A 24,489-nucleotide genomic window follows, 5' to 3' on the forward strand; every position below is an offset into this window, starting at 1 on the left:
TATTTTTCCAACGGTTATATTTTTCCAATGCTCATATATTCCAAACGGATATATTTTTTTTGCAGTATTTTTGCCAACAGCTTTATTTTCAATGGCTATATTTCTCCAACCAATAAATTTTTTTAATGACTATATTTCTCAAACGGTCATTTTTTTCCGACGGATATATTTTTCTAACGGATATATTTTTCTAACGGATATATTTTTTACTGCCTTATTTTCTTCAACGACTATATTTTTAACAATTATATTTATCCAACGGATATATTTTTTTAACGGCTATATCGGTTATATTTTTTCATTATAAACATAACATTTCCTCAACAATATCATTCACTTCAACTCAAGTGTCTTTGTGAAACCTTTTATTTTCATTTTCTCTCAATGGATCGTTCATTTTTTTACAAAATGACACTTATCGATTCAGATTCTGACGAAGAATTTGAGAAAGCAAGACAACTTGTTTTGGAAGAAAATGATCAAGCTCACGTGTTTCTTCTAAACAATCACGTAGATTCATCAGGCGCGATCGATTGCAAGCCCACCAAAATTTGTTTCACGACTATTTTGCTGATCCTCCAATCTATCCTCACAAATACTTTCGAATGAGTCATTCTCTATTTCTTAATATCCAAGCTGCGGTTGAAGTCCATAAATCTTATTTTGTCCAAAGACAAGATAGAGCCGGAAGACTTGATTTTTCTTCCATTCAAAAAATAACAGCTGCTCTGAGGATGCTTGCATATGGTTTCACGGCTGATTTTATTGATGAATATTTGAATATTAGAGAGACTACCGCAATAAGAAAGCCTAAAAAGTTTTGTCAAAATAGTTGTTTCAATTTTTTCTGAAGAGTACTTAAGAAAACCCAACAATGATGAAATTGTTAGATTGCTCGCAGTTAGTGAGAACCGTGGATTTCCTTATATGTTAGGGAGTATCGATTGTATGCACTGGAAGTAGAAGAACCACCCAATTGCTTAGAATGATATGTACTATGATTATATCTAAGAATCGACAATTATTTTAGAAGTATTGGCTTCTTACGTTCTATGGATTTGGCATAATTGTTTTGGATTATCGGGATCTCATAATGATATAAATGTATTTGATAGATCATTTATATTTTCTGACATTGCTTAAAAGCGTACTCCGACTTACTCCTACACCATTAATGGTCATAACTATGGAACAAGCTACTATCTTGCTGATGAAATTTATCTGCAATGGGGAACATTTGTTAAAATCATCTTAGCTCTCCAAGGAAACAAGAAAAAATACTTTGCTGCAGCCCAAGAGTCAGCAAGAAAGGATGTGGAGAGTGCTTTTGGTGTGCTTCAAGCACGATTTGCTATAATTCGTAGACCTGTATGATTTTTTCACATTGAAACACTCAACAATATTATTATGACATGTATGTTACATAATATGATCATTGAAGATGAACGGGTTGACAACGGAGAAGAAGAGTTCGAATATGAATAGTTGGTAGAAAGCACACATGATCTAGTGTCAAGATGTCCTACACCTAAATTTAGGGAGTTCATTCAACGTCATCATGCTTTTAGAGATAAGAAAATTCATTGTCAACTCCTAGCAGACCTCGTCGAGCACTTATGGCAACAATATAGTGTTGCATAATACTTTATGGTTGTATTATTTTTTTATGGTTATATTGGTGTATTATTTTTTTATGGTGTATGGTTGCATTAAAGTTTATAGTTGTATTAAAGTTACGGAAAAGTCTTCTTGCAAGAGAGTTTGTGCACCAAATCGCACACTAATGTTGACATATAAGACATTCATTTAATGAAACGGTGCAAATTGAATATAGAAATGATTTTCGTAAGACTTCTTCTTCTTTTAAAATTTTTCTTCTTTTATTTTTCTTTTCAATAAAAAAGATATGTCAGTATTAGTACGGGGTTTGGTGCCCCAAACCACTTGTACCAAGGTTGTATTAAAATTTATGATTGTATTAAAGTTTATGATTGTATTAATGTTTATTGTTGTATTAATATCTTATGATTGTATTAAAGAATCCAACAAACATAAAGTCCTCCTAACACATCAAATAAACTTTATTCCATAAAACATAAACAACGTTGGAGTTAAAGACTCCTAAAATATTAAATATAATTCGAAATTCAAAACATCAAATAAACATTACTCCATAATTCTAAAAAAATCAACAAACTATAAATAAAATATTACTCCATAAAATACATGATAGCTTGTTTTTCTTGGCACGACTTGCAAGTATTTCTATTTGTCATTGAAGATAGTATTGTTGTAGCATTAGAGGCATGGTATTTGTATTTATCGTCGTGATAGTTACTTTTTTTTTCTTCAATACGCACTTATTCTTACCTAAGACTCACTTCCTTTTGCCGAAGACACAACATCTTATTGTCATGATCACGTGCTTCCTACATAAGTACGAGTTTACTCTTTCTATCTTCCTTCATCTTATTTAGTACCATAAGAAAATCCGAGTTCGTCATTTCTTTTCTCTTTCATTTCTCTTTTTCTGCTTTACAACCTATTGGTCGATCCAAATTTTAAGATGTTGCATGAAAATCCTTATCTTCGTCCAAATTTACTGAATTTGGTGTCGAAGTATTTGAACTTGGTTTTTTCGTTTCTTTATTTCCATATGTTCCACCCACTTTGGATGGAATCTCAACACGCGCTAACAATAATCAAAGTAAAAAGTTTTCTTCTGTAATTCTAGGTACATGACATTTGCCTTACCAATCTACATGCATAAAGCACCATGAAACTCAATATGAAACTCACCTTATATAATTAAGTAAATATATATATATGATATTCAACTTCTGCAATGCATGGTGCAAAACAATTAGCATGTTAAAAAAAGGCTTAAAAGGTGGAAAACATACCTTACATTGCTCATTACAACCACTTGGATGCATTCCTTCAACTTGTGCCAAGTAACCACAAAATTTATTTACCGCTTGTTAAATTGTCGACCATCAATTCATTAGATATTGTAGTTACGTGTAGAATCAAATTTCTTGTTTTCTTCAAAATAAATATGGATTCTTTTCTACAACATCATGTGCTTTTGATCTTTTTCTTGCATCGCATCTAAGGAAACTTCAAATCATCCCTCCACAAGTATCAAATCTTCATCGTTACTAAAATTATTATCTCGTTGTGATTTTCATCCCTTCTGTTGAACTTCAATAACCTCAACTCAGGGTGGAGAGAGTTGTTGTTCATTAATCTCATTTGTGGATCCTATTAAAAAGTCATTGTTACTTAGAAGATTTGTGAAGTATGCATCACGGTGAGTGTATGGATCCATTCATAACAAAAGATGTGAGGATTTTAAATGAACAATTTGAACTATTTATCTGCAACCAAATAAACAAACAAGCATGCATCAAGAGATGAGAGGACGAGAATAACAGGCCATCGAGATTACTCTACTTGTTATGGTTATAATAATGAACAAGATCACAAACCAGAATATTAGAAAAGCAAATAAAGAAGCAATTTGTTTAAATTCATACAGTAAATACCATTGTGTAGAAATCCACCATATATTCTCACACAAAATATAATAAAAAAATTCAATTTTATTAAAACTAATAGAGTTTTACAGTAATTCAAAACAAGGATCACATACGTACCTTAATTAATTGAAATTTCAAAGTTATTATTACGCCAAAAAAATCTAAAAATGTCTAAAACATCTGGTGGCAACCAAATAGAATAAAATGCAGCCCTAGAAAAAAGAAAAAGAAAAAGGAAGCATATTAGGAGGCATTTGGCGTGGCTTATGGTGGCGACTGTGAGAGACATGCGTTCGGCGGCGAATGTGGGATATGTCGACGGCGTGGCTTACGGTGGGAGTTCTTCGGCTACAACTGTTAAAGAGGAATGCTTTCCTTCGGTTGCAGCTGTTGAAGTTCAATTTTTCTTTTAGTGTTGCTTGGGTATAGTTTTATTCAATTAATTTCCTTCGTCTTTCTCTTCTTGCGCGGGAGTAAGAGGAGTTTTCCTTCATATTTTTCTTCTTATGTGGGAAGAATAGCAGACAGTGAAATGATAAATTTTCTATGGTGAAAATAATATTTTGACAGTAAACAAATCTTGGGCTAAAATTACTGTAGATTTATTGAGTCCATTGAAGTAGATTGTGCAACTTAGTTAAACTTTAGCCAAAATTTAGTTAAGTCTAGTCCACTACTAGTGCTCTGAGGCAAGATCTGCATTGTCGTTACCTAAACTTGATGTGTGTTATGTTCCTATCCTCCAAGCTTGCCTTTTTAGCATATAAAAAATCTATAAAAAATGTTGTTAAAAGAATAAAAAACGGAGCCGCAACAATAAATTGTAATTCTACGTATCATTTTCATTTCCAAATGCAGAAAATCTTGAATTCAATGTCGTTATTGTTGGGTTTTGCTCCTTTGTGTGAATCCCACATCGATGGGAGAAAAATAAGAAGAAGGCCCCATGGCCTATAAAAATAAGGTTTAGCCTCTTAGTTAATTACACTAAGTCATAAGCTTAATTAGTAACTTGTGACTCTAAGAAAATTCATCTATTATCTTTTTTATGTAAAACAGAAAAAGGTAAGAGTTAAAGTTTTGCTAGTGGGGAAGCTCTGTAGGTGTCATTTGGGGTGAGGAGAAAAATTGTGTGATTGTAATAATTTTTCACATAGTTTATTTTCTTCTCTGGGTCTGGTGGTTTTTTCTCATGTTTTGGGAGTTTCCACATAAATTCTTGTGTTGTTATTATTTCTCTATTTTTCTTCATATTTCACCAAATGGTGGATCCTAAGGGGTGAATTTGGGAGGTCCAAATTCCTAACAAGTGGCATAAGAGCCACTAGGTTCTTTTTGGTGGGTGGAGTTTTTATGTGGTAGCGTGGATACGTATAGTCTAAAGAGGTTCTGTCTAGGAGATTGGTATTTAAGTGGTCCAGTATGACTCTCCAATGTTTCTTGGGAACCTTGAAGTTCTGACTATGAAAGAATAATCTTTCATGGGAACTTACTTAGTGAGTACTATTCATTTCTACGGTAAAATTCATCGAGGCAATGTCAGGAAGTAAGAGTTCAAATCCTATTAGATATGAGGTAGTGAAATTTGATGGGAGAATCAATTTTGGCTTGTGGCAAGTTTGAGTCAAGGATGTATTGATTCAATCAGGATTACACAAGGCATTGAAGAGCAGACCAACCCCTGAAGTCAGTAGCGACACTAACGTGATTAATGAAACAAATAGCAGATCTGTAATGAGCGATGAAGAATGAGAAGATCTGGATTTGAGAGCAGCAAGTGCGATACGTCTGTGCTTGGCCAAGAATGTTCTTGCAAATATACATGAAATATCTACGTCAAAGGAACTCTGGAAAAAGCTCGAAGAGTTGTATTAGACGAAAGACGTCTCAAATCGGGTGTACCTGAAGGAGCAGTTTCATACACTGCGGATGAGTGAATGTAATACTATTTCAGATCATTTAAGTGCTCTCAATGGCATTGTCTCTGAGTTAGAATCTATTTGAGTTAAAATTGATTATGAGGATCAAGCATTGAGGCTCATCTGGTCTCTTCCACCTTCCTATGAGCATATGAAACCTATTTTGATACATGAGAAGGAGAAAATAATTTTTCAGAGGTTACCAGTAAACTCTTTTCTGAAGAAAGAATACTATGTGGTCAAAGAAATGGTCCACCTGGAAACTTAGCATTGGTAGTAGCTGGTAATGGGAAGAATAATAACTCCATGAAGATGAAAGTAGTCTGCTAGGGGTATGGACAATCTGGGCACATCAAGAAAATTTGTCCAAGAGAAGGAGCAGGTCCGGCAAGTGGCTCCAAGTCAGTAAATGGAGATACTGGTAATAAAACTAACATTGTGTCTCTCTCCATGGAAGACGATGTCTGTTAAAGAGACATGTACATCCTCATGGCATGTCGCTAATTCCCAAAGTTGCCATGATAGATGATGTGTTAATGTTAGCGGGTCCACAAGTTTGTACATAGGCATTGGTTTGGCATTAATGTAGGGTGTGTGGTGGAAATTTATGTCGAAGACTGATGAACTTCTAGGAAAGCCAAACGTGGAAGTTGCACCATAATTTTTCAACAAGGTTATTTTCGACATGGGCCGAAATTGAAATACTTGAAATTAGTTTATTCTGAGTGGGTATGCTTTTATGGTGGAGCATGATAGTAGAAGTTATGAAGATCTTTATTGCGATGGAGCGTGGCTGTGGGATCAGCCAAAATCGCAAGGTGCAGATTGTTGGGTTTTGCTCATTTGTGTGAATCCTACATCGGTGGGAGAAAAATAAGGAGGAGGCCCCATGGCCTATAAAAAGGAGGCTTAGCTTCTTAGTTAATTACACAAAGTCATAAGCTTAATTAGTAACTTATGACTCTAAGAAAATTCCTCTATTATCATTTTCTTGTAAAAAGGAAAAGATGTGAGAGTTAAAATTTTGCTAGTGGGGAAGTTTTGTGGGTGTCATTTGGGGTAAGGAGAAAAATTGTGTAATTGTAATAATTTTTCACATAGTATATTTTATTCTTTGGGTCTGGTGGTTTTTTTCTCCTGTTTTAGGAGTTTCCACGTAAATTCTTGTGTTATTATTATTTCGCTGTTTTTTTTCATATTTCACCAAAGGATGGTGGATCTTAGGAGGTGAATTTGGGAGGTCCAAATTCCTAACAGTTATGGCATCAGATTCCCTCATACAAAATATATCGTAGAAGTTTCACTATATTGAACTGACGCTTACAAGTTGATAGAAGAGTTGTCATCAACAACAAGCCCTCTACATGCAGACACTTAATCAGTTTGTGGCCTTTCAGCTTAAGACTGATAAGCTGAGATCGAAATGCATGAGAATCCCAACTGCTGTTTTTAAGTTCTAGATTTCATCACATTAGTATTTAGATATTTTTATATTTTTATGAATATATCATTCCACCGACAAAGCATACCGAAAAAGTGTATCGAATAATTCTTTTTTATAAATATTTGTGTATATTTTTTTAAAAAAATACACACATGCTTTTTAAAAAAAATACAATACACGATTCAATACCCAATTCAATACACATTGTCGCTTGCCCTAGTACCACCTTAGTGTTTTCGTATTTTTATAAAAAAAATATATATATATCTATTTATAAATCAGTGTGGATAACATATATAGCAATGCTCATATTATAATTTGAATTGTAAAAAAATAAAAAAATAAAAAAAATAAAATTTGAATCTTATAAATTAAAGTTTACATTTTAAATGATATCAATAACTAATTTATGAATAATTCATTTTGTAGCAGTAAAGTTTTTTATTTTAAATATTTTCATTGTAATTATATTAGTTGACGTGACATATTTTAAATGATTTTACATGTCAACCATTTAAACAGACAATCATTTAAGCTAAAACTTAGGATAAAAAAATCATTTATCTTGGTTCTATTAAAGTATTATGGTTCAAAACAAAACTGTAACAACTACAATAAGTCAATCAACCTACCAATAGGCAATATCAAAACTTACTCTCTCCTAACACTTTCCTAACCAATTGGAAAAATTATATTATTAGGTTTATCTCGATGATATAACCTCTACATTGTTGACATATTAGATTACAAAAAATTAAATCAATTTTTTTATTTTATTTTACCATAAGTCTATTCACTGGCTTGTTAATACTAGTATAGGACATGCAACAACAAAAGGAATATTTATAACTTTTAAATCCAAACATTTATTATCTTAACTTAATTTTTACTACTAAATTAAAAACAATGATGATGTGGCAAAATCCTTATTATCAAAACGGAAAAGAGAAATGATAGTTGCAGTCGTGAGTACGCAAGCGCCGTGTAATCACTTTGAGAAAAGTAAATAAATATGAGATTCACATGAAAAAAATTAATTTTTTAATAGTGAACCAAACTATTTTTCAAAGCGATTGCATGATACTTACACATTCCATGAATGTATATAGGATTACTCAACGAAAAATAGTGGTTAATAGTTTAAATAATCCACTATAGAATATCTTTGACAATGAATACAAATATAACTATAGATTTATGATTGGCCTATAGTTAAGGTCGTTGCAAGTTTTGTCCAACATTATATTTTGCCCTAAATTAAAAAGAGTTTTTCTATTTACAAGTCGGTATATAAAACATATTATCAATATTAGTTGCATGATATAATTTGATTTAAAAGAAGAAAAAAATTTAAATTTAAATATTAAAATCGTATAAATTATGGGGCTAGAATGGGTTGCCATGATAGATGATGTGTTAATGTTAGCGGGTCCACAAGTTTGTACATAGGCATTGGTTTGGCATTAATGTAGGGTGTGTGGTGGAAATTTATGTCGAAGACTGATGAACTTCTAGGAAAGCCAAACGTGGAAGTTGCACCATAATTTTTCAACAAGGTTATTTTCGACATGGGCCGAAATTGAAATACTTGAAATTAGTTTATTCTGAGTGGGTATGCTTTTATGGTGGAGCATGATAGTAGAAGTTATGAAGATCTTTATTGCGATGGAGCGTGGCTGTGGGATCAGCCAAAATCGCAAGGTGCAGATTGTTGGGTTTTGCTCATTTGTGTGAATCCTACATCGGTGGGAGAAAAATAAGGAGGAGGCCCCATGGCCTATAAAAAGGAGGCTTAGCTTCTTAGTTAATTACACAAAGTCATAAGCTTAATTAGTAACTTATGACTCTAAGAAAATTCCTCTATTATCATTTTCTTGTAAAAAGGAAAAGATGTGAGAGTTAAAATTTTGCTAGTGGGGAAGTTTTGTGGGTGTCATTTGGGGTAAGGAGAAAAATTGTGTAATTGTAATAATTTTTCACATAGTATATTTTATTCTTTGGGTCTGGTGGTTTTTTTCTCCTGTTTTAGGAGTTTCCACGTAAATTCTTGTGTTATTATTATTTCGCTGTTTTTTTTCATATTTCACCAAAGGATGGTGGATCTTAGGAGGTGAATTTGGGAGGTCCAAATTCCTAACAGTTATGGCATCAGATTCCCTCATACAAAATATATCGTAGAAGTTTCACTATATTGAACTGACGCTTACAAGTTGATAGAAGAGTTGTCATCAACAACAAGCCCTCTACATGCAGACACTTAATCAGTTTGTGGCCTTTCAGCTTAAGACTAATAAGCTGAGATCGAAATGCATGAGAATCCCAACTGCTGTTTTTAAGTTCTAGATTTCTTCACATTAGTATTTAGATATTTTTATATTTTTATGAATATATCATTCCACCGACAAAGCATACCGAAAAAGTGTATCGAATAATTCTTTTTTATAAATATTTGTGTATATTTTTTTAAAAAAATACACACATGCTTTTTAAAAAAAATACAATACACGATTCAATACCCAATTCAATACACATTGTCGCTTGCCCTAGTACCACCTTAGTGTTTTCGTATTTTTATAAAAAAAAATATATATATATCTATTTATAAATCAGTGTGGATAACATATATAGCAATGCTCATATTATAATTTGAATTGTAAAAAAATAAAAAAATAAAAAAAATAAAATTTGAATCTTATAAATTAAAGTTTACATTTTAAATGATATCAATAACTAATTTATGAATAATTCATTTTGTAGCAGTAAAGTTTTTTATTTTAAATATTTTCATTGTAATTATATTAGTTGACGTGACATATTTTAAATGATTTTACATGTCAACCATTTAAACAGACAATCATTTAAGCTAAAACTTAGGATAAAAAAATCATTTATCTTGGTTCTATTAAAGTATTATGGTTCAAAACAAAACTGTAACAACTACAATAAGTCAATCAACCTACCAATAGGCAATATCAAAACTTACTCTCTCCTAACACTTTCCTAACCAATTGGAAAAATTATATTATTAGGTTTATCTCGATGATATAACCTCTACATTGTTGACATATTAGATTACAAAAAATTAAATCAATTTTTTTATTTTATTTTACCATAAGTCTATTCACTGGCTTGTTAATACTAGTATAGGACATGCAACAACAAAAGGAATATTTATAACTTTTAAATCCAAACATTTATTATCTTAACTTAATTTTTACTACTAAATTAAAAACAATGATGATGTGGCAAAATCCTTATTATCAAAACGGAAAAGAGAAATGATAGTTGCAGTCGTGAGTACGCAAGCGCCGTGTAATCACTTTGAGAAAAGTAAATAAATATGAGATTCACATGAAAAAAATTAATTTTTTAATAGTGAACCAAACTATTTTTCAAAGCGATTGCATGATACTTACACATTCCATGAATGTATATAGGATTACTCAACGAAAAATAGTGGTTAATAGTTTAAATAATCCACTATAGAATATCTTTGACAATGAATACAAATATAACTATAGATTTATGATTGGCCTATAGTTAAGGTCGTTGCAAGTTTTGTCCAACATTATATTTTGCCCTAAATTAAAAAGAGTTTTTCTATTTACAAGTCGGTATATAAAACATATTATCAATATTAGTTGCATGATATAATTTGATTTAAAAGAAGAAAAAAATTTAAATTTAAATATTAAAATCGTATAAATTATGGGGATAGTATATTTTATGCATTAGCTTGCAAATAAATAAATAAACTCAATTAAAAAGGAGTCAAGTATTTATGTAATGTATTTGACATCGAAAAAACAAAAACTTTGGATGATAGTATTGGGCTCTGCTGGGCCGCTGGGCTAGAATGGGTTTGAGAATTGGAAACCTGAAGCCCGGCTCAGCTTTTCATCTATAATTATCAAATAACAAAAGCTCACCTAAAGGCTTAAACCCTAACCCAGACCCTCCCTTTCCTTCCTCTTCTCACTCCTTTTTCTTCTCCGCCTCCTCTTCTCGCACAAACGCAGGCAGAAACAGAGGTATGAAATTGGCACCTCTCTTTTGTTTGCCAAACCTTAGGCTCTCCCGCCCCTTCTCTTCCTCTTCATATCCCTTATGCATTTGCTTTGATGAATATGTGCAGGGGGTATTTGGCTTATTTACGTATTATATTATGCAAGATTTTTTCCAAGCTCGAGTTGGGTTGTGTTCCGTTTCTGCATGTAGCTAGTTTGAGTGAACAAGGAGCTGACTTTTTGTGTGTTGGGGTTTTTCAGGAAGTTGAAGAATGATTCTGTTGTTTGAAACTCCGGCGGGTTTCGCGCTCTTCAAGGTTTTGGATGAAAAGAAGCTCAACAAAGTTGAGGTATATATATACATTCAAACTTCTTATGCGCGCTTTGATTGGTTGCTGAGAAAAGTGGAGGAAAATTTTGTCCAATGTTTGGATTTACGACTTATATTTGGTTTTCAAATAATGGAACGTTTACCTCGAGAGAACAAGTCTTTTTCTTTTCTATCGGGCTAAGTTCATTACTTTATTATTTGAGGCTGACTTATATAATTGTGATGCAGGACCTGTGGAAGGAGTTTTCCAGTGCTGAGACAGCTAGACAGGTAATATCTCTCTGCCTATTTCTTGTTTTCTCTGTTGATTAAAAAGAATCGTCCATACTTCCCTTAAAAATTATCCTTTGGCGTGAAAATAATACCCATTATAAACTTTTGTTTAAATTGGGCATCTTGATTTCATATTCGTAATCTATCTTAGTGATGAATCTCTTTTTTGGTTTTGGTCATTAAACTTTAGGTGGTGAAGCTGAAAGCATTTTCCAAGTTTGAGAATACGGCAGAAGCTTTGGAAGCAGCGACCCTATTGATTGATAGCAAACCCAGCAAGGGATTGCGGAAGTTCTTGCGTGCACACTGCAGTGGTGAAACATTGGCTGTGGCTGATTCAAAGCTTGGGAACATCATTAAGGACAAACTGGTATGTTGGGAACTTGCTGATGATAGGCTAACGTGTAATAGAATTTAGTTTTTGTTTTAGATTTTTTTTTTAAAGTCAGTGTGATTATTGTATTGCAGAAAATAGAATGCGTCCACAGCCAGGCTGTTATGGAGTTGATGAGAGGTGTAAGACATCAGATGACCGAGCTCATATCTGGCCTCGGTGTTCAAGATTTTGCACCAATGAGTTTGGGTTTATCTCATAGCTTATCTAGATACAAGCTGAAGTTCAGTGCTGATAAGGTGTGTTTCTTTATTTGTTTAATAAGTGGTCTTTAAAGACAACAATAAAGAATGTGAACTTCTTTGAATGTATAGTTTATTATGGTTGAGTTAAAAATTTGGTTCTTCTTAAAGTTGGGTGTACAAATTTTTGGTGAACCGACTGTGGACCTGTTGTCTATTTACAGCTTGAAACCTTACTTATAGTTTGTGAACTTGTGACTTAGTTGATTTATTTCTTTAATGTTAATTCTTGAGAAAATGGGTTAGAGCAATCTATGATAATGACAATTTCAATTTCAGTCTGTACTAGTTTCAATTGAGCGGCAACACCCTAGATTTGTCATGAGAGGGGGCTCCAATTGTAACTTGACTACTTCCTTTGGAATATAAGCCTAGATGTGGCTTTATATTTCCTTGAGTTGTTTAAAATTGTATCAAAGTCATTCTCCAGCCACACTACTTGAGTGAGAGAAGTTGCTGTGGTTCATAATGATTCCCAGGCACTTGAATTGTAACTTGAGTAGTATGGGTGTAAAAACCCAAATGTGGCTTGGCCTTTCATAGGGTCGTTACAGTGCCATGTTTCTAAGATAAATTTCCATCCCTTAATGACCGGTGATAATCAGCATTTTCTTGAATAACTGATGGGAATGGCTATTTTCTTGAATATGTGGTAACTTCAATTTTGCAGGTATGTTGTATTTTTAACTCATTTATATATTGCTTGTTTTCTAGGTGGATACAATGATCATTCAGGCCATTGGGTTGCTTGATGACCTTGATAAAGAGCTGAATACATATGCAATGAGGGTTCGAGAATGGTATGGTTGGCATTTTCCTGAGTTGACTAAGATTGTCGCAGATAACATCCATTATGCCAAGACAGTGAAGCTCATGGGTGACCGGGTTAATGCTGCAAAGCTTGATTTTTCTGAGGTGGAATTGCTTAGTTTCTTTTTGAAGTATATAAAGATGTTCCTATGGTTTGTCCCTTTTGTACCACTTAACCTAGTAGAAGTCTGAATCCAAGTCCAATCCATTTCCTTTTTTTTTTTTTTTTTAAATTCAATCCCATCCCAAAAGCTGAACATATTGGTAAAGGGGATTCTGATGAGCAATCATACAGTCAAAGAGTTACTTTAGAGCATATAGTCTCACGGTTTAACAAACAGAGCTCACTATTAAAATTCTTATATAACTGTGAAAAAACATGATATCGTGGGCAATAATTGCAATATGTTTTTACTCTGATAAAGAATGAAGATGATGCTTACCTATAAAAAAATAATGAAGATAATACTCTTAGAAGTTTCTTTTGTTTTGATTCCTCAAAATATTGCAGATATGTCATGTGTACTTGGGCTTTTGCCCATCTTTATGATCAATAAAATCTAATTTACCGATATATATATATATATATATTGCAGATATTGTCAGATGAGGTTGAGACAGAATTAAAGGAAGCTGCTATGATATCAATGGGAACTGAAATTAGTGACCTTGATTTGGTTAATATCAAAGAACTCTGTGACCAGGTTCTCTCTCTTTCCGAGTACAGAGCTCAGCTCTATGAATATTTAAAAAACAGGATGAACATGATCGCACCAAATTTGACTGTCCTTGTTGGGGAGCTTGTTGGTGCTCGCCTCATTGCCCATGGGGGCAGTTTACTGAATCTTTCAAAGCAGCCTGGTAGCACGATTCAGATTCTTGGTGCTGAAAAGGCTCTCTTCAGAGCATTGAAAACTAAGCATGCTACTCCCAAATATGGGCTTATCTACCATGCCTCATTGGTTGGTCAGGCACCACCAAAGTTTAAGGGGAAGATTTCTCGGTCACTTGCTGCGAAAACTGCATTAGCAATTAGATATGATGCGCTTGGAGATAGTCAAGATAATTCCTTGGGCCTGGAGAACCGAGCAAAGGTACTCACTCCACACAAATTTGTCTGGCACTTGCATGATCTTTTTATTGAAACATTTTCTTTAATTGACAGGTTGAGGCACGTTTAAGGAATCTTGAAGGTAGAGAATTGGGTCGCTTTTCTGGGTCAGCTAAAGGCAAACCTAAGATAGAAGTCTATGACAAGGATCGAAAGAAGGGAGCTGGGGGATTGATAACTGCTGCCAAGGTCTAAAATTATTTTTTAGCATATGATACATAGATTTTGCCCCTTGTTGTCTGGTGTTCATTAGCTCTTCTGTTTTTTTTTTTTTTTTTAATGTAGACATATAATCCTTCTGCGGATTCTGTTCTCGGGCAAATGGCAAATACCGCTGCTGACAATGGTGAGGTCCCAAAGAAGAGGAAAGCAGAGGAGCCTACTCCGACTGAGGAAGCAGTTGAGGCTCCTGCTACTAGTAAGAAGGAGAAGAAGAAAAAGGAAAAGAAAGAGAAGAAGAAAGTTGATGAGGCAGAAACGGCCGTGCCAATTGATGGGAATGAGCATGCCGAAGAAGAAGAGGCGGGGACAAAAGAAAAGAAGAAGAAGAAGAAGAAGAAGAAACATTCGGATGTGGATGCTGTGGCACAGAACGGGGATGAGAATGTTGATTCCATTGACAAGGAGGAGAAGAAGAAGAAGAAGAAAAGAAAACATGCTGAACAAGAAGAATCAGCTGAATTGCCAAGCAAGACTAAAAAGAAAAAGAAGAAAAGCGAGGATTGAATAGGTCTGGATGGCAACCAAACAATTTTGGTTAAAATTAGGTGGAAAATCGGTACTTTGATCTGTAAAATAACATTTTCATTGCTTTTTCCTGTTTCTATTGTTGGGTATTTAAGTTTTTTGTAGTGCATTCTCTAACATCTGTGGACATGAATGCACGAAGTTGATTTGGGAGAGGATGACAGAATTAATATTTGGCGATATTACTTGAATGAATCGATAATGGTTTCTGGTTTATTTCTCTCTGTCCATTTCCTATTAACAAAAAATGGTTTCGTGTCCTTCACAAGAATTCTGCACCCACTGTAGTTAGACTTCATTCCTGACTAATCCAATATAAATAGAGCCTTGCAAACCTGTAATTTTCCATCTTATCACAATGTAATTTCTCTTTCTTTTCTTTTCTTTTCTTTTCTTTTTGCTTGGTAATTAGCTCATGCACTACTTGGTATGACTTTACCCAAAAAGAAAAATGAATTTCCATCCCTACTCTCTCTTATTGGTTATTGGAACGAGTTTTGACTTGGAATTAGTTTTGGCTGTGAAAGGTTTGAAAATTGTGTAATTTGTAAATCGCCAATTATATGTGAACACTACCGTGAATTAGGAGAAAATTGGTAACCCAACAAAATAATAATAATAATAATAATTCGTAAGAAAATCTTTGCCAACAAATTTAGATAAATGGTTAGAAATAAACAGGTAATTAAAAAAAATTCAGTGAAGTTCATCATCATTTTCTAAACTTGATTTATTCATTATTTTAAAAAGAGTGTGCGAGATTTATATATTCTAAAACTGTATATAACATTTCTTATAGATAAATTATTTTTAACATCTTTTACAATAAATTATATGAATTATTATTTTTTCGAAACCATTTCATTTCAATTGTACTAAAATTAGTATGCAACACAATACATCGTGGCTTTTTAGAGTATTGATATTGGCTTCATCAAAAGCTTAGCTAAATATAAAATATGATGAATTTTATCAAAAGATATGCATTGGATTAGTCAAAGAGATAAATGTAAAATTTTAAACTACAGTAAATGTATAAGTTTCTTCAAATTTGAAGGGCTACTGTTCACTCATCAAATCTATTTTGTATTCACTTTTAATTTTCAATAGTTTTTTTTATTCACATTTAATCTACAACTGTCTTGTAATAATAATGTAAGAATTAAATTAAATTATTAATTAACATATGATTAATGTAATTATAAAATATGAAAAATAAAATAAAATATTATTATTAAAAAAATAATATTATATTATTATTTTGTAATAGCTAATTCAATGTAAAATTATAGATAAAAAAATTTTAAATATATAAAAAATATATACTTTTTATCAAAATTTAAAAATAAATTTAATAATGCTAGTGCTCTTAATACGTTATTAGTAGATGAAGTCCCAGAAATCTGCTGGATTTTGTCTTTATCTGTTTGGTGCTTCAAGAATTGAGAATTATTATAGAATATAAAACGTTTTTACAATTTTTTTTTAGGCCAATACTTTACTCATTTCGAACACCTTCTACTAATTTTGTGTTTGTACAAATAATCTATACATAAGTTATTATTTATTTTTATATTATTTATTTATTAATTTTTTATAAAGTGTAGAGTATTTTTTATAAAATATGAGAGCGGTTTTTGTTAGGTATTAATAATGAATAGTAATTGATAATAATTATTTTTTTAATTTATTTTTTAAAATTTGAAGTAGATTTATTTTTTTAAACAGAGGAAAAAGAAAAAGAAAAATAAAAATAGCTCAATTTTCGCCCGTCTATCAAGGAACTGATCCACGATTCCATGCCGTATGTGAGAAGAGAAGAGAAGAGAAGAGGAGAGAGAGAGAGAGAGAGAGAGAGAGGGAGAATACAGGAGGGTTTGACTTTTCTGAAATAGGACGATCTCTGCTACTCTTTTTATTCCTCTTCTTGTCTGGGGTGATAGAAAAGACGGCACAAGATACCAAAACTAAACAGACTCGGGGATCACTGTTTGTATAACTAAGATTTGATCACTGTAAGTCTCTCTCTATTCCACTCTTAGCTAATCTTTGATTCCCCAACAACTCATTTCCCTTTCATATATCACTTTTAATGCTCTCTGTCGCGCTTTTTTTTGGATGCCCAGATCAACTCTTGGCTCCATATGAATCGTGGAGGCTCCGAACCTTTGAAATTTGAATTTAAAGTGATTGTATTTGTCTTTCTTGTATGTTCGAATGATTTGATTTCCTTTTAGTCATACGCCTTTATTTTATCATAGATATGCTTCTTTATGCGCAAATGATATCGATCAATTGAAGTTCTTATCACGCGATGTTTTTGGATCGTATTGTAAGATATAGAGTTGATTTTAAGTCGTTGACTCTTGAAGTTACGTATGTAGGTCAATTGGTAATTTTTAGTGATGATTCAGTATAACTGAAGGTCTCATGTATGTGTATGTGTGTAGAACATGTTGAGCAATGAGGCTTAGATTAAAGAAATGGGGTGTCTAATCAGTCGAGAAGTCTCATCTGGTATAATATCTGAGGTGAAGGAGGAGGAGAATCTGAATGTTCAGTCTAATAGGAAGGTAGATGATGTCTCAGCTAGGAAAGTAGATACGAATGTTGTTGAGGCTCATAATGGTGGGATAAAGGAGGGGGAGAAGGATGGTGGTGAAGGGGGTCAGCGGCCACCGGGGGAGAGAAGGTCTAGGGCGAACCTGAGGCAAAGTAATCTACCAAAGCATTCACGACGAGAGCAGCTTGTAGCTGGGTGGCCACCCTGGCTCACAGATGTGTGTGGGGCAGCACTCACTGGGTTGATTCCACGGAGGGCAGACTCTTTTGAGAAGATTGACAAGGTGGGTACCACCGTACCATTTATTTTTTGGAAAAAGCTTTAATTTGGTGTATTTTTTATTGCTTGTCTCAAATGATGTAGGCATGGAAATTCTGCACTTAATAGCAATATGATGCTTCTTTTGTTTGAAATGGGAGAAATGTGATAATGACCCATGTCATTTGAGATGCATTCATCTAGAGATTTTTGCATCAATTACCTATCACAAATAATGTGGCAATGACAGGCTCGAAATCAATGCACAATGTTACCTGTATGTATGAAAATGAAGGGTAAACATGATAATTACATCATTTGAGATGGGCAATCCATGATGTATAGGGTTAATTTTTTTTTTGATAAGTAAAAGATAATTGTATTAATATGAATAGGTATAGGGTTAATGATGGTTTATAATATTCATGCTTTTGATTTTTCCCCTCCTTGGAACTTCTTCTGGTGTTAGATTGGGCAGGGAACATATAGTAACGTGTACAAAGCTAGAGATATATTGACGGGTAAACTTGTTGCGCTGAAAAAGGTTCGTTTTGATAATTTGGAACCTGAGAGTGTGAGATTTATGGCTAGAGAGATACTCATTTTGCGGCGTTTGGATCATCCCAATGTTGTCAAGTTAGAGGGTTTGGCTACATCAAGGATGCACTGTAGTTTGTACCTGGTCTTTCAGTACATGGAGCATGATTTAGCTGGCCTTGCTGCTAGTCCGGGAATTAGATTTACAGAGGCTCAGGTTTGCCCATGTTTTCCTTGATATATGAAGTTAATGAGCATATTTTATAACGTCATAACTCATAATACTAAAATAAATGTTCCTGTTGTTATTGCAGGTCAAATGTTACATGCATCAATTACTATCTGGACTTGAGCACTGTCACAACCATGGAGTGCTTCACCGTGACATTAAAGGATCAAATCTTCTTATTGACAATAGTGGAATACTAAAGATTGCTGACTTTGGGTTGGCTTCTACCTTTGATCCAAACCAAAAACGCACCATGACTAGTCGGGTGGTCACTCTTTGGTATCGACCTCCTGAACTCCTTCTTGGGGCTACTGATTATGGAGTGGGCATAGACCTTTGGAGTGCAGGTTGCATTTTAGCTGAGTTATTGGCTGGAAAACCAATTATGCCAGGCCGTACAGAGGTCACTACTTACTCTCTCATCTCTCTTTGTTTCATTTGCAGTATCGTAGGTCAATTCTCTACTTCAGTTTTGCTAAACTCTCCTTGTGTTTGTTATGTTATGTTCTCTATATTCTCCACAGAAAATGGTCAACTAAAGGCAATGCAACATGCTTTTCTTTTCTTATCTTTTTCTCTTCTTGGATACATATAATTGTAGGAAGCCTACAAATGTCGTATGAATTGAGGTTCTGTTTATGGCTTGAGCACCTCTTTTTAATAAAATAAAAATAACAATTGGTTTTGTTATTGTTTGCTGTAAAGTTTACAGCCCTGGTCTTCTCTTCTTGAGAAACTGAACATATAAGAAATTGGATATGATTGTGGTTATGTTCTTAGGTGACATTGCATTAACAAGCCTTTTGTTTAGTATCAGGACCATATTCCTATTTTGGATGATTTGAACATGATGAATAGGTGATATTTTGCATCTCACTAGTTGGTTTTTACAGTTTAATTATTGATCAATTTTCTTAAGATATGGCAAAACTTAAATTATATCTGTGGATTTAAGCATATCTCTTATCCTTCCCTTCTTTTTGTTGGTTGCTAAGTAAAGGTAAGAATATTGTTACGTGGCATATCATGGATAGGTTTTGGCATTCCCTGTCATTTACTGCATATTGGATTTAAACATGTAATGATTTAGAGAATCTGATATCTTAACTGCTCACTTAGGTAGAGCAACTGCATAAGATATACAAGCTATGTGGCTCACCTTCTGATGAATACTTCAAAAAAGCAAAATTGCCTAATGCAACCTTATTCAGGCCCCGAGAACCTTACAAACGATGCATTAAAGAGACATTTAAAGATTTCCCTCCATCATCATTGCCCCTTATTGATACTCTTCTTGCAATTGATCCAGCAGAAAGGCTGACGGCCACTGCTGCATTAAGAAGTGAGGTGAGTCTTGACATATTTATGATCAATTTTTCCAATTAACATGCATGATTCTATCCTACTTTGTTTATCTCTTGATTGTCATGCTTTTGCTTCTTGATAAGTACCGTCTTTTGCTTTTTGATAAGTACTGTCTTTATTTCTCTGAGCTTTGACAATTTGATTGACTTTGTTTATTCTAGGTGCTTGCTTTGCTTAATAGTTTATGAAACTAAGTGCTGTAATCCTTTAAACAAGTCACTTACGGGCTGCTAATGTAGCAGTTTGGTCACTAAAAGTTGTTATTGCTTAACAATGCTAATTGATTTGTTGGTTCATTGCAGTTTTGAGAATTATGAATATGTTAAAGGTCAAATTCTTCTTCTTTTCCTCTTAGCTATACTATTTCCCTTGTGACACAGACTTTTGAGTGCTTGATCATTGATCTGGGAGTCTGGTAATCTGGGTTTTGGATTTGGATTTCTCTCTGTGGAAACTCAAACTATCAGTTTTGCTGACTGTATTTTCATTTATGCAACTCAACTTAACTCTACTCAACTCTACCAAGCCATAACCAATTCAGCCTAATTAGGTCAAAACCTGTACCTCTATATGTGACATTTACCTTGAAGTTGATATTGTCACCATAAAAAAGGATCTGCTTTTGAGAAAGTTAGCCTACTGATGATTGTTCTTCAAATCTTGGATGTAGTTTTTGGGCTAAACTATCTTGTTCTATATTATTCACCTTTTGCTCTCTTTTGGTATATTCCCGGTCGTAAAAAGATATCCCTAGCAGTACTGTGACTGGGAGTGCCAGTGTTGCTTGTGGTATAAAACTCGGGTCTTTCTCGCACCAATGGTAATCAAAATCTCAATGTAATTCTAGGTCAATGTTATTCACCTAGAATTTTAAATGAAAATGAAGTCACTGTGTAATAAAGAGCCTTAAAATGGCAGATAAAGAACCCCCTGAAGTCACTGTGTAAAATGATAGGCATCACAAGGCTGATATCAAGCTATGATGATATTAATTCTTTCACTTATAAAAAAAAAATGATATTACTCAGAAAAAAAAAAGTTGTGATGATATTGAAATTCTAAACATTGATCATGTGTGCATGTTACATGCTTAATTTATTTACTTATATATTTTCTTTGAATTTGTAACTTGTCTGATATCTTTCTGAACTTAAGCCTTTGTACTCCCAATTTTCTTCTTCTCCCAACTTTTTGGCAGTTCTTCACTACAGAACCTTATGCATGCGAACCGTCTAGCCTCCCAAAATATCCTCCAAGCAAGGAAATAGATGCTAAACGACGGGATGATGAAGCTCGGAGGTGTGGATGCTTTACACCCTGTTTTGTGCTACTAAGTTTTGGTTCTTTATGACAATTCATTTGGATACTGTGCATAGTTCTAAAGGTCTGAATGATATCAACCTTTGGGGTCATGTCCTTGGTAGGGGCTATCTTGATTTAGTATTTATCTTTGGTTCTTTGGTTAATAATGGTAAAGGGGTTAAGCAGCCAGAGCTTTTTTCTTGACTTACTCATCTTCCAATTTTGCTTCTGTTCTCCCTTTTAAAAACCTGCACTTTCTCTATCTATCCCCAACGAACGTTAGTAACTTGTTTTAAAATTTGGAATTGCTCTTCATCTTGGTATGTCAAATGTGTAATTCCATGTTTATAATGTATATTTCTATGATTATGCTAGGTTAAGCCCTCACTGCCATATGATTTGGAGTCAATGGGCATTGGGGGTCAATTTGGTGATTTTGTTGCACTTAGTCTCCATTTCTGAATTTTTTATATCTTTTATTTTTTCACGTGTTGATTCTTCATCAGTTTACGAAATACTCCATGTCAAAGTTTTTCTTATTGTTGGTGTTAATGGTTTGCATGGACATGCCTTGTATCCATTTCTAGATCCTAACATGTAACTAGGTGTTCTCCACAAATACTTCCTGTGTATTTCGGCTTTGCCTATTTACTTGATAAAACAAAATCTTATTTTACCTATAAAAAAAATGTCTTCTTACATGCAAGTATGAACTGTGAAGAATATTAATTGTATGTCTGTGCAGGTTAAGAGCTGCCGGTAAAGTCCAGGCTGAGGGTGTAAAGAAAACACGCACCCGTGATCGTGCTGTTAGGGCATTTCCAGCTCCAGAAGCTAACGCTGAGCTTCAATCTAATCTTGATGTATGTTTAATAATTTTCTCCTGTTAACCAACTTTTAAAATACTGCATAAGAATCGGTTCAAATGGTAGTAACCTCTATTAGTACCCTTTATTTGATAACCAGATACGTAGGAATTATAAGATTAGTACCCTTTCTGTGTCCCTCCCACTTTTCTTACTGCCATTTAGGTCTTGTAGTTGACTCAATAGTCAATATTCTTGCGTCACTGATTTTTTAAAGTTGTCCACTCATTTTATTTGGAAAAAAAATTTGGCAATCTATGATTTAAATATTGTGCCCTTCATTACAAGAATAAACGGCAGTGAGAGACTCCTGATAATATGTTTCGCTTTTTTTTTTTTTCTAGGCTAGTGCTAATATTTGGTCAACTTGTTTGTTTGCAACCAATTGCCATTTATTACTTTTGAATTATTGTCATTGCTAATAAATAGCTGCTCTAAATGAGATGAGAAGAAACTTAAATTGTGTTCCACATGCCGTGGCGACTCAGAACATAATTGAAGGTCTTTCCCAACTTTAATGACCAAGAAGTCTAGTTGAAATGCATCTCTAACCCTCTTCCCTCCTGTATGGGAGCGATCAAAGTATCTTCTTATTTAGCAGATTCAGTGATGGTTTATTATTGTATACCGTCCATTTTGCTAGAATATCAGGCACTAAAAAGGGCAGTAAATGCAAATTGACCATATGGATCTCGTGAACTTTTTCATTGAACAGACAACAAGATTAAAGTTTGTTCCCTTTCAAGTGAGCTTGAGTTTGGTTTTTAGCCACTTCCATTTATTTGATAAAGCAGCTTAGGCTCCTTTTTCACCATCTGATCTTTTGTGTATGGAACATCTACAGGCATACAATTTGCATATCAATCTGACCAAAATTTGAAGCCACTGCCGAGCTGATTTAGGTTTGAGTTTGTGTTTCTTGACTGTTTGTTGGCTTTCTTCTGAAACAGAGAAGGCGTCTTATTACCCATGCAAATGCAAAGAGCAAGAGTGAGAAGTTTCCTCCACCACACCAGGATGGACAACTTGGCTTTCCCTTGGGTGCTTCTCAGCATATCGATCCTGCAATTGTTCCACGAGATGTCCCTTTTAGTTCAACCACATTCACTTATTCAAAAGAGCCATTCCAAACTTGGTCAGGTCCGATTGGTGATGCTGGTGGCATTCACGCTCCAAGGCGGAAAAAGCATGCCGCAGGTGATGCAAGAGAAACATCAAAATCGCAGTCAGGAATCCTCAAAGATAGAAGTATCGATGCTCATAGTAAAGGAAAGAAAGTCATAGCTTGAACTTGTGTTTACACGTCAAGATTCAGATCTGTTAAGCTGGATTGCCTATGCTCATACATAAAGTTTAGATGAAGTCCTAGTGCAATATTCAGCAAAAAAAAAATAGGCCAACTGCAATGTAATGCAGGTCTATTAAACTCCGACTAGTTTCTTCTTCTTGCATCGAAAGAGGATGTAATCGATTGGTTAAAGGTGCAGGGGGTATAATCATTTTTCCCCTCTATAGTCCCTTACTTTTTCTCCCCAATGAGGTGAAAAAATAAAAAGAGGATCAATCACTAGAAAACTGGCCTACTTTGTATATTTTGATTTAATTTTTTGGTTTCAAGTTCCTTGCGTTGTAAAACGAATCCAACTCTCTAATTTTTTTTTTCCTAACTTCCATATCTATAAGCGCAGCTCCAGTTACATTTTTGTGTTTGTACTTGGAAGTTGTTAGCAATCCGGCCTGCCAAGGCTTCCAAATGCCCTAGGCTGCAGCTCTGTGTCTGGCCTTCAATGTGTTTTCATTTGAGTAATGTGAGAGAAGCTATTATAGCAGTACACATTTTGTAATCACTGCGTAGTTATTTCTAGTTGATTGTTTCTTACACTTATTTGGGAAGATGTGTGGTCTAGATGATGTCACATCATGTGTGCAAAATAGATGCTCCTAATAGTAACTTCTATTTATATTTATTATTTTCATTTACATGGTAGGAAAATGAGCTATAATTATATAACTATTCAATTTCTAATAGAAGGTAGTTTTGTAAAACTAAAGTTACTTTTAGGAAAATGATAGATTTGCATTTAGGCTCCATTTGGACCGTAAGATGAGATGATTTTAGATAAAAATTAAAAGTTGAATAAAATATTATTATAATATTATTTTAGAATATTATTTTTATTTTAAGATTTAAAAAATTTGAATTATTTATTATATTTTGTGCGAGAATTTGATAATATTATAATGATGAGATGAGATCGTTTCTGTATCCTAATGAGACTTAAATGAAATGGTGGATTGAATTGATTGGTAAAACGTGTTGTAAAATAGATATAGAAATATAGGAATATATAATATTTTTGAAAGTTAGAATTTCCAAAACTTTAATGTAAATAGGTATTAATTAAGGTAGCTATTTTACAGATCTAAACAATTACCAAATTTCTGTAAATAAAAAAATAAAATAAAATGGAACATGTATCAACCTTTGAGGTTTTCATTAGAACGAGTCTAGACCATCATCTTTTTGTAGTTGGTGATAAAACATCATA

At 33.7% G+C, this 24,489-nt stretch overlaps 2 protein-coding genes across 2 annotated transcripts; both read left to right on the forward strand.

Moving 5' to 3' along the window:
• The first annotated feature begins 10,836 nt into the window (after positions 1-10,836).
• LOC109009290 (probable nucleolar protein 5-2) lies at positions 10,837-15,036 on the forward strand. Its single transcript, XM_035682620.1, has 9 exons — positions 10,837-10,936; positions 11,174-11,262; positions 11,472-11,513; positions 11,707-11,886; positions 11,985-12,149; positions 12,867-13,067; positions 13,559-14,056; positions 14,128-14,262; positions 14,359-15,036. Exons 2-9 carry the CDS (start codon positions 11,185-11,187, stop codon positions 14,797-14,799), a joined length of 1,740 nt encoding a protein of 579 aa, XP_035538513.1. The 5' UTR covers positions 10,837-10,936; positions 11,174-11,184; the 3' UTR covers positions 14,800-15,036.
• A 1,583-nt stretch (positions 15,037-16,619) lies between these two features.
• On the forward strand, positions 16,620-23,653 carry LOC109009289 (probable serine/threonine-protein kinase At1g54610). Its single transcript, XM_018989726.2, has 8 exons — positions 16,620-16,835; positions 17,271-17,666; positions 18,111-18,395; positions 18,493-18,810; positions 19,527-19,754; positions 20,971-21,071; positions 21,820-21,937; positions 22,891-23,653. Exons 2-8 carry the CDS (start codon positions 17,304-17,306, stop codon positions 23,227-23,229), a joined length of 1,752 nt encoding a protein of 583 aa, XP_018845271.1. The 5' UTR covers positions 16,620-16,835; positions 17,271-17,303; the 3' UTR covers positions 23,230-23,653.
• Positions 23,654-24,489: the final 836 nt, after the last annotated feature.

Source organism: Juglans regia, chromosome 11 (genome assembly GCF_001411555.2).
Source record: "Juglans regia cultivar Chandler chromosome 11, Walnut 2.0, whole genome shotgun sequence".
Lineage (NCBI taxonomy): Eukaryota > Viridiplantae > Streptophyta > Magnoliopsida > Fagales > Juglandaceae > Juglans > Juglans regia.